Source organism: Arvicanthis niloticus, chromosome 17, assembly GCF_011762505.2.
Source record: "Arvicanthis niloticus isolate mArvNil1 chromosome 17, mArvNil1.pat.X, whole genome shotgun sequence".
NCBI lineage: Eukaryota > Metazoa > Chordata > Mammalia > Rodentia > Muridae > Arvicanthis > Arvicanthis niloticus.
Genome location: NC_047674.1, coordinates 993,009 through 1,008,041, shown reverse-complemented (window position 1 = coordinate 1,008,041; position 15,033 = coordinate 993,009). Strand labels below are relative to the sequence as shown.

At 36.0% G+C, this 15,033-nt stretch overlaps 1 protein-coding gene across 3 annotated transcripts in view; it reads right to left on the bottom strand.

The window, feature by feature from the left end:
• Window positions 1-15,033, bottom strand: part of Tmem232 (transmembrane protein 232) — a 215,055-nt gene that overhangs the window by 89,162 nt on the left and 110,860 nt on the right. For all 3 annotated transcript variants that reach the window (XM_034521775.2, XM_076914662.1, XM_076914661.1), the window contains one exon: window positions 9,059-9,294. In XM_034521775.2, the coding sequence (XP_034377666.1) occupies window positions 9,059-9,294 (236 nt within the window). The remainder of the gene's footprint in view (window positions 1-9,058; window positions 9,295-15,033) is intronic.

Here is a 15,033-nt window from a genome sequence, read left to right as displayed (position 1 = left end):
TTCCTCGCACACACTATTATGGATACTGAACATATATGTTTGGTTTTACATGTATGATTTTAATCAACATGTATCTTATAAACTTAATTTTAAGTTCCCATGGGAAAGAATATCTGCAGTGTCCAGTAAATGATGATTGAAGAAGTACATGAAAACTCAGCTATCTGAGTACACAGTTTTGAATGAATCCTACTGGAAAGATAGGCTAGCCACACATGATTTTAATCAACATGTATCTTATAAACTTAATTTTAAGTTCCCATGGGAAAGAATATCTGCAGTGTCCAGTAAATGATGATTGAAGAAGTACATGAAAACTCAGCTATCTGAGTACACAGTTTTGAATGAATCCTACTGGAAAGATAGGCTAGCTAGATATGAATCTGTTCAAGAAGCTAGCAGACATATGCCTGGCTATTTTTCATTTCTTCTTATTTATTTATTTAATTTATTCTTTATCTTTCTTTATTGTGTGGTGGTAGCTCACACAATGCCTGCATATAGTGCTTTGTGAAGGAATCCAGCTTCTCTTGGGAGTTCTGTTTTCTGTTTACCATTTAAGTCAAGTGTCTGCTGTGGTAAAGCTAGGGTAGCCGGTCGCCTCATTCACCCTGAGAAGTGACAGGTGCTTGTTTAGTTCAAGCTCAGAGATCAAACACCTGACCCTATCAAGTATTTAAAAGAGAAAATGATTAAGACCTGTAAATTGTTGGCTTCATCTTTTCTGAGAGCTAAGAAAGTGGAACGATTGTAAAAATCTGATTAATGTCACAGCCAAGCTTTCTCTTTTAAGCAAGCAGGTGATAAATGCTTGTAAACTACTATAAAAAAAACCATTTTAAAACAAGCTAAGTACTTTCCCTTTTTGGCAGACCAATGAGAATATGAAAAATAAAACACAAAACATGTAGATTTTGTTTCTGTTGCATAATTTTGTTGTCTCATAAGGGTGCCATCTTGTTTCTAGTTAATCTGCATTTGCAATATAAAAATTCTGTCTCAATGATATCATGTTAATACCTGTGTCATGTTTGAAGTTGTGAAACATCGTTCTGCTCTTAATGAAGAGTTCACAGGATGATGGTCGTTTTGAAGGTAAGCATGTATGATGAAAAATAGGAACCGAAGCTATGGCATAGTCCCATGGTCGCAAAACAAAAGTTCCTGCTGAGATTGAGGCTCTGTTTCAGCATCTGAAACAAGATTAGTAACTGAAACAAAGTCAGGGAGGTTTGCCTACAAGGCAGACTGTGGATAATGCTGAGATGACTGGTAAGAATAGAGAAATGAAGGACAGTTTTAATAGTGGATTTCACCTCACAGCACCTTGTTCTCACCAGAATAAAGAAGTGAGACTACATCAATCTGCAAAACTAGCCAGTAAGCCAAAACATAAAAAACCAGCCCATGGGATGGAAGAGAAATATATATATATATAATAAATGAGTAATACTTTACATAAAGAACTACAGGCAACTGAGGAAAGCTAGAAACAGAAAAGGTGGTCCTCCCCAGGAAAGAACATACCCATTGTCTGTCCAGTGCCAAAGGTCAGCCCTAAAAATATACATACAAGTAACATTATATGGACTCAACAAATTATATTAAGAAAAATATATGTATATACAAATACATATCCATGCAGTAATTAATGAAAAGGAGGTTATGAATTTAAAAGAGAGTAGGGAGGGAGTCATGGAGAAAGGGGGAAGGATAAATGTTATAATCCAACTATAATTTCAAAACTAAAAAGAAAGGTTGATATCCAAAATATGTAAGGAATTTATACAATTCAACAACAAAACATTTTTTATAAACTAAAACTAAAATCCACAGACATCTTGATTATTGTCAAAGATAATCTGAAGGCATTTTTACAAGAAGTTGTTCAAATGGCCAACAGGGGTACAGCAATATCTTCAACATCACTAATCAAGTCAATAGTCCAAACTGCAATGGCCTATGATTTCACATGGAGGAAGGTGGCTATAAGGAATTAGTCAGAAGTGTATGACAGATAGATAAAAGACAGTGTTGGTAGACTCAGTGGTTAAGAGCACACACTGCTTTTCCAGATAACCCAAGGTCTCCACACTCATCTTGGGTCTCTCACCATAGCTCAAGCTTCAGGGGATTTGGTGCCCTCTTCTGGCCTCCACAAGCATGTGCACCCATGTGCACACACCCACAGATATGAGCACGCATGCACATGTGCACACACATATAATTAAAAATAAAATAAAGAAATTAAATAGTGCATTCATATATTGATGATCCAGATATTTGGGGGGGGGGAATCTTCAAAAAGATGAAAATAGAATTATGACCTGATTCAGGATCCTAATGACTGCATCTAAAGAGGGGGAAAAGTGGTATGTGGAAGAATTATTGGTACTCCAAATCTCCAGAAATTTTAACACTTTGCAAGACTGATCTAAAATGATAGTTCATTTCTTACGACTCAGTTATCTCCTAAGAGACAAGAAGTAAAGGCCCATTCTCTAAAGAAGACCTTTACTTCTTTCTTTACTTCTCTTTAGTCAACAACTGTGATCAGCAATGTGGACTTTTGAAATCTCCACGTTACTTTTCCATAATAAATCTGCTCAGTATAACCACTGTGGCTAATACTGTTAATTTGATTGGATCTTGGATTACCCAATGCTCCTAAATGGGTTTATGAGAACATTTCATGAAAGGATTACCTGAGAGGAGAAGACCCTCTATCTGAGTGTGTGTATCTATAAATGCATGGTCCAGGTAGAGAGGACTGAGCATGAAGCCATGTTGCTTGTCTGCACTGGCTTCTGTGAGTGCAACTGAACTGTCTCTCCCTTCATTCTGTAGCTGCTGCTGTCACTGCTGTGGCTGCCCCCATCCTCTGATGGCTTTCAGCTCCTTCAGCACCACAGTAGACTGAAATCAAGCAAGTCTTCATGAATCCTTCATGTTTTCAGTGCCAGGCTGAGACTGTTGAAGAATTCAGCTCCATAGAATTAAGGTACAGGTGTCCATTGTTGAACTACCCATCCCCTCTTGTGTAAACCATTCAACTGAGTCTCCTTTTATAATATATAGGTAGTCTGTTGGTCCAGTTCCTATAGAAATTCTCACCAAATACAGCCAAAAAGTATATACACACAAGCATGAATGATATGGTGAAAACTGTATAAAGTGTTTTTAACTAGGCAGAAGCAAGAGGGTAATAATATATATATAAAAAAACATTTATAACATTGTATGTTCTCTGAAGGTTCCTAGCAAGTTGTACCTTGAAAAAAAAAGAGCAGAAAACATGAGATTCTTTTTTCTTACTCTTTATTACAGTCTTGGTAGTGCAATATTGCTTTGTAAAGAAAATAAGTATTTAAGAAAATCTATTAATGACTGAACAAGAAAATAAGGAGCTAACGTGTCTGGGCACTTTACCTACATTCTTCTCTTTGCAATAAGCCTTACAGAATTGTACAGCCCTTTTAAGGTTAAACTCCTAAGACTTAGACAAGTTAGTTAATTTACTAACATTTATTTTAAAAAAAGAAAGCTATCAGAAGATAGAGTTGATATTATATGTGATCACGAATGGTTTTAAAGTTATAAGTATTTATTACTTTTAATATTTACATTATTTTATGTATATGAGTATTTTGTCTACATATATGTATGTGTAAACCTGCCCATACCTGGTACCCACAAAGGTATCAGACCCCACCATAACTGAAGTTAGGGATACTTGTAAACCATTATGTGGGTGCTGGTACCAAACCCAGGTCCTCTGCAAAAGCTACACGTGATCTTAACACTGAACTCTCTCTCCAGCTTCTTAAGTGATTATTGTAATATAATATCATTAAAATTATTTTATTATTGTCCTAACATCTTACTTGCTACCTGATTCATAAATTGATTTCTGAGAACTTATGCTTGTTGGGTTTTGTCAATTTGACAGAAACTAGAATTATCTAGAAAAAGTGAACCTCAATTGAAGAATTACCTTTATCAGATTAGTTCTGAGCATATCTGTGAGGCACTTTCTTGATTGATTGATAAGGGTGGGCCAAGCACATTATGGGTATTTCTATCCCAAGGCAGGTTGTCCTGGGTTATATAAGCTGAGCAAGCCAGTGGGCAGCATTAGTTTGGGCAGTTTCCTCCCTTGGGTTCTTTGGCAAACCCTGATAATGTACCTATGTCATACTGAGAAGGATATGGTGAAAAGTGAGCTCTCCCACTATGAGTAGAAATTCAGACAGTATAGCCACAGAGGACAATTTAGAAGTGCTATAAAACTTAACAAATAGATGTGCAGTCAGATGCAACTCCACTATTTTAGGATGTGAATCTAAATATGAACTAAGCATGCCAATGGTCTATCTTCATGTGCCTGATTGTTATACTACCACACTAGCAAAGACATAGAACCAACTCAGGTCCTCATGCATGAATGGATGAGGAAAAATGTGCTCTCTGGACAGAAGAAGATTATTACTGTAAAGAATGAGCTTCTCAAGGAAATGGGTGGAACAGGGGACATTAAGTTAAACTGACATCATTTTATCTAAGTATGAAATGAAGATTAGTTAAGATGAGGTAAAATAGGGGAAGGGGCAGCTGCATCATGGATACCCAAGCACACTTGGAGAGAGGTAACAGGTGTGTTAAAGTGCCCCAGAATGATAGGATGGCTACAGTTCATCATCACCTGTTGTATCTTATGAACATTTAGAAGAGAACATGGCTCCAAGCATGAAAGTGTGACAAGAGAAATATGTCTTGGTCTGCCTAGGTCTGGCCATCACATTTGGTACATGCAGTTACTACAAGTCAAAAGTCAAATAAACTGTGTCTTGTCCTTGTTCCCTGTGTGGAACAGAAACAGGCAGATTTGTTTGTACAATTTGTTTAGATCCTAGAAGTAGAGTGAAGCCCAGAAGATATTTACAGACCAATTTGACCCTTCGGACTCTCTTTACGAACTTGCTATATCCATGTAACAGATTTCCCACTGGCTTTGTAAGAATCATGGTAATTAGAAAATGCTTCTTGCTCGGCATAAATTCCCTGTTAATGAACTGGAGATATTCAGGGCTTACTGAAGTGTGTCCTAATTTACGTCATGTTTTCAAAATCAAAAGGCAGAAACTGAAAAGAAACATAAGGAAGGGTTTCGTTTGTTATGAATGTAAGGCAAGCTCTCTAACAATTGCTCACACCTTTTTATTCAAATGGCATGTGCAGGAAGAAGAAAAAGAGCACAGTGTATTGGAGTCAGAACGTCTTCATTTAAATCCAGACTCCAGAGCAAGCAGCTGTGACCCCTCAGGCAAATCACATCCTTCCAACATAATATTTTTATTAATTATTTGGGAATTTTATACAATGTACTCTGACCACACCCACTTCCCATTCCGCCCAGGTTTACCCTCCTTCTCTTGTACCCCCTAAACAAACTAACAGTCCACCAAGTCCCATTTGTTTTGCCCATATACTCATTGGAGTGTGGTCAAGCTCCCAGTTAAAGTCCTTTAAAGAAACCTGAGTCCTTCCCTACCCTCCTGCCAGAAGCCATTGATGGTGAGGAACTTCAGCATCTTTACCACAGTTTTTAAGGACTCTTGTCAATAGCTTCCTGTTTGGACTGTTTCTTTTTTTGTGGGGGAATGGAGTGGAGGGAAGAGGTCATCATAGAAGCCTTCTCTCATTCTCATTCTCAATTATGAGTTTGCAGTTATAGATACCACAGCAAATGAAGCTTTCTTGTCCATACAATGAAGCTGGCACTACTACAGACCATAGACATCAATATGGCCTCTGGACTAATCACTTTTCTAAATCTCAGTGTCTTTGCCTGGGGAAGGTACCCAAGGCGATGCTTAACTGGAGATTCTCTAATGGACAGCACTAGTGCCCAGTGGAAAACAGAAAGTGTGAACTTTAGAAACTCAGACACAAACGAGTTTAGAAATGAAAGTTTCTTTTTTTAAACGTATTTTTTGGGGGCTATAAACTTTCAGCCTTCAGTTACACGTAAAATACTTTTATTGACAAGGAGAGAAAATGGAGAATGCTATGCTTTGAAGTGGAAGGGTTATATCCTTTAGTTTCCATCTGCAGTTTTTATGAATCAGCAAAGAGTCATAATGATATTTTTCCATTTAAAAAGAATGCCCACGGGCAAACAAAGCATGCGTCCAATGACACATTCCACTAACTTAGAAACAGCCCCATCCCCAGTCAAACACAGAGAACCAAAGTGATCAATTTCCTTTCGAAAAATTACATGTGAAAGGAATTCTATAAATCATTTAAATAAGGATGTGTGCTTATAAACATATAAAGGACAACAGTTTTGAGTAATTTTAAGCCCAAACCACAATTCTGTCTTCAGTTTTTGTGCTAAAAATAAAAGGGTAAACATTCATTAAAAAACTATCCACAGCAGATGATTCTTCAGCATGGAAGCACCCAATTCTCCCTTGCAAGCGTATTTTTCCCAGATTTCCACACTGAAATAAGAGTGCTCTACAGTACTGAAGCAGCAGAGGACTTATCAGCTCTTTACTTACTGTGAGGTCCTGAGAAAAAGCCCTTCCCTTCCCCCCAGCTCTATCTATAACTTGTAATGTGTTGTAATTTGGTTATGTTTCTAACTAAATGCTAATAACCTTTTGATTTATAGTTTGATCCAACTGTTACTCAAAAGTATTTTAATTCCCAAACTTTTAGAAAATCTCCAATATTTGTACTTTGGCTTCTACATTCATTATGTTAGTTGGAGAAAAAAAAACAAACTTGATATTTTCTTATTCTTCTTAGATTTTTTTAAAAGATTATTTGTGATGTATTATTAACTCAGAAAAGGTTCCATGGCAATTAAAAAGAAATCATTAAATTCTACTGTTGTTGGGTGTGGGGTTTTTTATGTGTTTTTTTTTTTTTTTTTTTGGACGTATTTGATCTACCTTTAATATTGACCTACTGGGTGCTTTTGACTATAACTGAATGTTAGATATTGAAATATGTCTTGTCATTAAGTTTCTGTCTCTTCCTGTTATCGGGTTCATCAATATTTGCTTCATATGTTTAGAAGTTCTAATATTGAATAGATGTGTGTTTACAACGTCTAAATCTTTCTTATCAGTTGTCCTTTATACTGTGTTTTGCTTTGTGTGACAGTTTACTACTTAATAGCTATTGTGTTAGAAAGATAGATGGATAGATAGATAGATAGATAGACAGATGTTTGCTGTTGCTTACTTCTTGCACAGCATGTCCTTTCCCATCCCATCAACACTACCATAACTGTACTGAAATAAACAGGCCAAACAGACTTTCACAAATACAACTAATGAGAAGGAAAAAGTAGTCCACAAGTCAGTGTCACAAGTCACAGATAAACAAAGGACAATTCTGAGTAAAGACAGGGAGACAGAGAGGCCCACACCTAGGATGCTAAGGGAGACAGGTCCACACCCAGGATGCTAATCTATTTTCAAAGAGTTACAGAAGTAACAAACACCTAAGGGAAAAGACAGAAGGCAAAAGCATAAAAGCCCAGAAAAATAAAGAAATCTTTTGTACTCGATTAAAACAAATCTAGAAAACAAATCTCTTAAGAGAATTTACTAAGAGCCTCTGCCAATTAACCTACTCAATGTCACAGCCTGGAACACACATAAGGAACAACTGAGAGATGCTAAATATACAGAAAAGTTTATATTGAAAACAAGACAGGGTATTGAGCAGCGAACTTATCAAGAGAAATATATAGAAGTTCAAATACTACTAAAGAAGATAAAAGGTAGCCATTTCCAATCCATGATCATATGTGCATACAGTTAGTTCTTGTTTGGGAAGGCAAAGCAGTATTCTTTAAATATTCGGTAGACATTTTAAAAAATCAGAAATACTTTGGTAGAGTAATACATAAAGATAAGTACTCATGGAAAGTCATTTTCAGCAGTGTGAATAAAAAGAGTAATAAATCCAAATTCATAGATGCATTATCAGCAGTGAGCTACACCACCAAGACTTTCCCACTCTGTTCAGATCAAACCATAAGGAGAAGACTAATATTGTACAGGAAAATGACCCAAAACAAAGCCAACCAACCATTTCTGAAATATGGAGAAGAAATGGCACATGTACTGTTGGAAAAATCAGGTGTGTAAAAATACCAGTTTGAAGTACAGTCTAATGATTATCAGTCTTCAGTAAAAATATATTGTTCAATGAAGGGTTAAGACAAGAAAAATGAATTGTTAAAAATATTAATACATATGAGTCCTCTGTGGTGTTTGTCAATATATATATATATATATATATATTTCTTTAAATGACCTAGGTTGAAAAAGAAAATCTTCCTATCTAAAATAAAGCTTTACTGAAATATTAAACAATGTAAATCATATCCATAGTAAAGATTCACAATGAAATTCTTCCTTTTTTAATATAACAGAAGAGTAGAAATAGGGGAAATATCTAAGTACATTTGTAATAAACATCTTAAGACCCTGAATATACCATTGAAGCTATATCAAATACATATTGAAAATTATTCACCTATATCAATCTATCCCAAATCTACATTTTCCTAAGAAGCAAATTTAGAGTAAACTTATTCTAAAGTAAAATTAGAAGTAAATTTAAAGACATTTACAAGTGTTTGAGGTATAAAATATATTATCCTTATACTTACAATTTACCAAATTATTACTGTTTAAGAGTATTGGGTACATGAATTTAATACACATTGAAATATGTAGATATGTATGTATATATACAAACAGGTCTAAAAATGAAGTCTTAAATGTTTAAACATCAGGTATGTGTAGTTTTTTTTTTAACTTGTATTCCTTCACAAGAATCACAAAACAATTTGCATTTTGTGCCAATTCTACTCGAAACAGGAAAAGATCATTCCTGAGAAGGCTGCTGCTTTCTGAAGACGAGCCTCCTCATAAAACACTTGGGAAGTGAAAGGAAGAAACGCCCCTAATTATACTGTCTGTACCTGTGAACTATCACCCCACAGAGCAATGAAACCCATTTCACTTACTTTACAACAAAATGCAGAACTCTTTTTTTTGCGGGCTGCTGTTTTCTGACAAAGTGTTTTCTTCGCAGGTCTATTTCTGGTGTCTTTGGTGAGAGGGCTGCGACATCGAGAGAGGGGAAAAAGAGTCTGGAGAGAGTGTTAGCGGTTCTCCACCCGATGTACTTGGAGAAAACTTCTTCTCTTGAGTTTGGTGTGGCCTTTGTGCTGAAAGGGTCAGCTGGGTCATTTAATTCAGCCTGTTGGGGGAGAAAAACGAAGAGTTTGGAATATAGTCGAATGAAAGAAAAATCTAAGTTATGTAATAAAAGATAATGTGTATGTTTTCTTTGACTAATGGGGCTTTCTTCCTATTAAAAGAGTAATTCTGAGTTTAGAGGGTAAAGGCTCTTGCCACAAACACTGATTGTCTGAGTTTGATCCACAGGACCCATGCAGAGGAGGAGAGAATGTATGTCTACAAGCTGTAGTCTGACCTGCACGAGCACACCTGTGCATGTGCAGCACACGCGGACATAAATAAATGCAATAAAAATTTTGTAAATCTAATCTTTGAGATAACCTCCCCCAACTAAAAAAGAAAAGCAAATAGTCAGCAAAAAGAAAAATTATATATCACAGTTAGGTTATTTTTATTTAATGTGATGATAAAATTCACATTTTAAATATAATGCACTTGACATACAGAAGTTTCATCAACAGTCACAAGCATTTAAAGTACTGCATACTTCATTCTATTCTTTAATATGCTTATAGCTTAAAACCCCACTAAAGTGAAGACAGCATTTCTGTAGAATGGATTTTTAAATTAAAAGGAATGTAGAAACAATGGCTTTGCACTTAGCTACAGTTGAAAATATTTTAGGGTTTTTATTCATTGTTTGTTTTATTTTACTTTAATGCCACATAAAACATGACAACTATGTATACTAACCAGGTATCATATTATATTTCAAAGCATGCAGATTCTCATTAATAGCATATACCAAAGTCATGACAAAGAGCACAAAATATCTGAAACATTTCAGCAAATTCTACTCAAAGTGAGAGACTGACTGTTCAAAATCAGCAATATATGTTTAATACCATCCATGGCTGAGTTCTAAAATATTCAAAGGCTTATTTTCTTTGGTTTGACTTACTTTTTGTAGACCTACAAGCTGTCCTCCACAAGCATATCTGTGCATGTGTAACACACACTAATCATCTCAATTCCACCAATAAAAAGGCACAGAATCACATTGGATACAAAATAAATATCCATTCTTGTTTTTGCTGCATCCAAGAAACACACATATTACCATCAAGAATAAACATCACCCCAGAGTAAGGGTGGGAAAAGATATTCCAAGCCAATTAACCCAAGAAGCAAGCCAGTGCAGCCATTCTAAGATCTAACAAAACAGATGTCAAACAAAAAATAATCTGAAAAGATAGGGAAGGTTACTATACATTCATCAAATAAAAAATCCACCTAGAGGATAAATATTATCTTAGAGGATAAATATTTATGCACTAAACACAAGAGCACCAAAGTTCATGAATGAAACACTACTATATTTTAAATCACATATTGACTCTCACACACTGATAATGGGTGGCTTTAATACCCAACTCTATTAGACAAGTCATTCAGACAAAAAACTAAACAGAAATGCTGGAGTTAATAACTTTGTAAATCAAATGGACCTAACGGGTATTTACAGAACATTTCACCCAAACACAACAGAACATACTTCCTTCTCAGCATCTCATGAAACTTTCTCCAAAATTGACCACACACTCAGACACAAAGCAAGTCTCAACAGATACAAGAAAATTACAATAAACTTTGTAAACCTTTTATTCAATCTGACTGCCACAGATTTAAAGCTGGATAATCAACAACAACAGAAACAACAGAAAGCTACGCACTATAATCATATCCTACTCCTCATTGATACTAAAGTAGGATAGTGCAGGAGAATCTACAACACCCTTTAGTTATCTCTAGCTACATCCTAAACATTTGTCCTTATAAGTACAAATAAGTATAGTCTTCAGTCCTTATCATGGAAACTTCTTTTTGCAATATATGGGACCCTTCACAGGAACCCCCCACCAATCAAAACACAGTTGTGGAGCCCAGTCCGAGCAGATAGATCTACAAAGTACTACCACACCTAAGGCTCAGGGAACATGGCTAAAGTTGGAGCAGAATGATTATAAGAGCCAGAGGGTCGGGAAGTACACTGTGACATTGTATCTCCTGGTAATAGCAGATGCTATATCCATAAACATGAGCTGAACAAGGACACCAGCAATAGACACGCCAAAGTGGATGAGGCCTTAACCCTATACAAAGAACTACAGACAGCTAAGGAATGCTGATATGGGCAGAAATAGTCTCCCCCAGGGCAAGTGCACCAATTGGTTATTCAATAGCAAATGGTCGAGTCTGAAGACACACATATGAGTGACATTATTCAGAGATCAGTTTGTATTTAGGAATACATGTGCATAAAATAACAATTGTTAAATAAAGGGGCCATGAATTTGAGGGAGAGTGAAAAGAGGTATATAAGAGAGATGGAGGAAGGAATAGGCATGGAGAAGTATTGTAAAATTAAATTAAAATCTCAAAAGCAAAGTTAAATTAAAACTTTTAATCTTTCTGTATTACTCTTCCTAGAAATTTCCAGGAAAGAATAGAGGCTCTGCGGCTTGAAATAACTAAAATTAGGTTTTGCTTTTCCATATTACCAGGAAATATAACCTTTCTTGGCCTGTTTAGTAGAGTTTTGTTCTGCTGAGGTTTAAGTGGAATCATATGGAATGTTGTTCTGGTAGACAGTGTAAAACTTAACAGACTTAAGCTTCTTTCATGGCTACCTAGAATCCACTTCTACACCCAAACTAGAAATATCTGGCTCATCTTTTAGCTTCTCAAAGCCAATATGGTTTTAATTTTATTGTCATGGTTTATATTCAGCTTCCTTCTAACAAACTACACCTCAGACATTTAAATGCCACCTATGCACAAACTTAAGTCTTTAGTTCTTGTCCATATACTTAACAAAACATCGATAACCATCTCTTAAACTAGATTCCTACTTATTCTTACTCTTATCTTGCCTGTGGGGCATGACTCAATCCTCTCCTTTAAGCACTCTGTAAGTAATTACATTTTCACTGAATGTCCCTCTTTTTCAGTGATGTCTATCTATGCTTTAATGAGTCAGAGTTGCATTTATTATTGGATTATTAATATTTAGTTTTGTTTGGGAAAATGGCAAAATTTAGTGTCAATGAAATTTGGCATTAAAATTGTAGGAGTGGAATTCCTAAGAATATGTTCCTGCACACATATCCTTACCACTGGCAGAAACAGATGTCTGCCCTTTGATTTTGTAGTGGAATAAAGATGGAGAAGCTAGTATTAATGCAGGATGGTAGGAAGATGATGAATCAGCAAAGTAGAACGTCTCCCAGGGAACTGGGATCCAGTAACAATTCAAAAGGGAGAAAAAGCAGCTCTCCAGAGTCCCAAGTTTTGAACCAATAATTAAAGAAATGCAGAAAACACAACAAAATCTGAGCTAACTCAGATTACTAGTATAGAAGATGGCTCTACATTTTCTCGTATAATATTAGAGCTGAAACTTTACTTGCTTTGCAAAATGTTTTCCCAAGTTTGATGGTTAATTGTTACTTTCCATGGGAATCCTAATTACACAAAGGAACAGTGAGTAACTCTTTGTCATTAAAAGTCTGGTCAGGAGGGCATCATCTTTATTACCTTGGACAGTGTTACAAATGCAGAATGGCTCTACCCTTGTGGGTACATTAAAATGTTAGATGGACCAATGAGCAGGGTTAAAGAAAGGACTGAATAAGAACAATATGTTTCTCACTCACAAGTGATGTGGTTTTCTGGAAGTTATTCAGTCTCTCTGTATACTTTTCCCTACCACTGAGTTGAAGATATAACAATTTGTTTAAGGGATCTTATAAATTTTAAGTCAAAAGTAGACCATGATTTCTGGCTCTTTCATACCTGGAATCTACTCAATGTCAGTCCCTCCTTTACATTTACTTTCAGAAAAAGTATGACATAGTACAAACACCAGAGACTTGGAGTAATGTTCATGGACAGGGCATGGACCACCTACCATTTATTTCAGTAGGTACCATTATTCCTACCTTCAGCAATGATGGTAGGAGAGTTATGGAGCTTAATGAAAGAAGTGGGTGAGATGCTTAGTATACCTTGTTATGCCCCTGGTTATGACCTGGTTATGCTGTCCAGGTCTGTGAGCATGCATGCTGCCTTAAGCATAGTGCTGTGACTTCAGCACTTAGTTGCAAGCAATCTAAGGAGAACACAATCTCCAGAATCATATCTACCCTTCCACATCTAGCTTTCCCATCTATGCCAAAATACAAATCAGGCATGAAGGAGGAGGCAGGCACTGAGAGGCAAAATAAGACTGATCGCTGTCCCTTCTGCCCAACAGGCAGTACTCAGACTGCAGAGATGTCACAAAGTATAAAAACTATGTTATTTTTAATAATCTTATCATTGAATTACAACCTCAGAGGGTTTTATCTGAAGAGTCAAAGACACCCTGAATAAAGTCACACATTTACTGGAGATATGCATATTTCCCTTTGATGTTCCAGGTCATGTAGCAGATGGCAGAAAGCCTTTAGATGTGATGGCTTCTCCTGCATATGTCAACATAAGCTGCTGACTCGACAGTACTGAAAAACATCCCTCAATACGAGTCTTTCTGGAAACATTTCAAACAGGACACGTTAATTAGCATTTGCCTATTGGGTTGTTCTGACAAGATTTTCTTTATATTGGGTTTATATTCACTTCAGTGCACAAAAGGACTCATGTTTAGGGATCTATTCAGAATTGATTTTCATCTTAAATATTCTTGTTAGATATTTCACCTCTCCTCAAACCTCGGAAAGCACTCAGTATTATGAGCAGATATAATGAGATTACTGATGGCAGAATGTTATTATGAATTTAAAAAATATATACTGTATAGTAGTACCTAGTATAGTTAGCAATGGATTCATCAGCATTGAAATGAGTTGAAGTATTAAATTAAAAAATTCTTTATTAAATTTAAAAGTCTACCATATGAAATGCATATCTGATTTTAATACATTAGAAGATTTCTATTTACCTCTGTAAGCATTCTAGTACACACCTTCCCCACATGGTGCTCACTAGATCATAATAAAAGCTTCACTTCACTCCCTAAAATTTACACTACTGTAAAACATGATCAGTGGTTGGAGAAGTAAGGGGATAGGACAGAAAAGAGCAAAGCTTGTGTTACAGACACGGTCACTAGCAATACACAAAATGAGAGTGTAATACATTTTTAACTTTGGCCAGATTTCTTAAGTCACAAGCCTTCACTATACAGGTGCTGTTTTTAATGTTCCCTACTCATGTAAAGGAAGAGCTAAAAATAGATACACGTGAGTCAGAAACATCTTCCAGACAGTTTATATCACCTTCAAAGGAGGCATCAAGGAAAGACATGTAAGATGGTCCTGTGGAAATTATGATTAAGCAAGTTATTAAAGAAGCATGAACACATTAGAATCAACAACTAAACCTTGAAGGATTTTATTGCAAATGAACGCAATTAACAGGGTGTCAAAGGAAGAAGTAAAAGAGAGAGGTTCATCCTGGGATGTTCATGTTTTACATTAAAATATAAAGGCCACTTGCTTAGAAAATATTTCCATTCAATCTGATTTTAAAACATGATTTTAATAAAGCCAAAGCATTCAGCACAGTAACCACTTCTGGAACACAGCTTCTGTGTGCTGAAACTGAGGAAACATTTCCCACAAGATTTCGGCTCAGTGGTGCTGGTCTTTTCTTAATTCCTGCTATTTTCTCAGCTTCGGCTGAACTGCATCAACTGTCCCAGCAAAGCAACGAGTTCATTTAAGTTCTCGTTTCT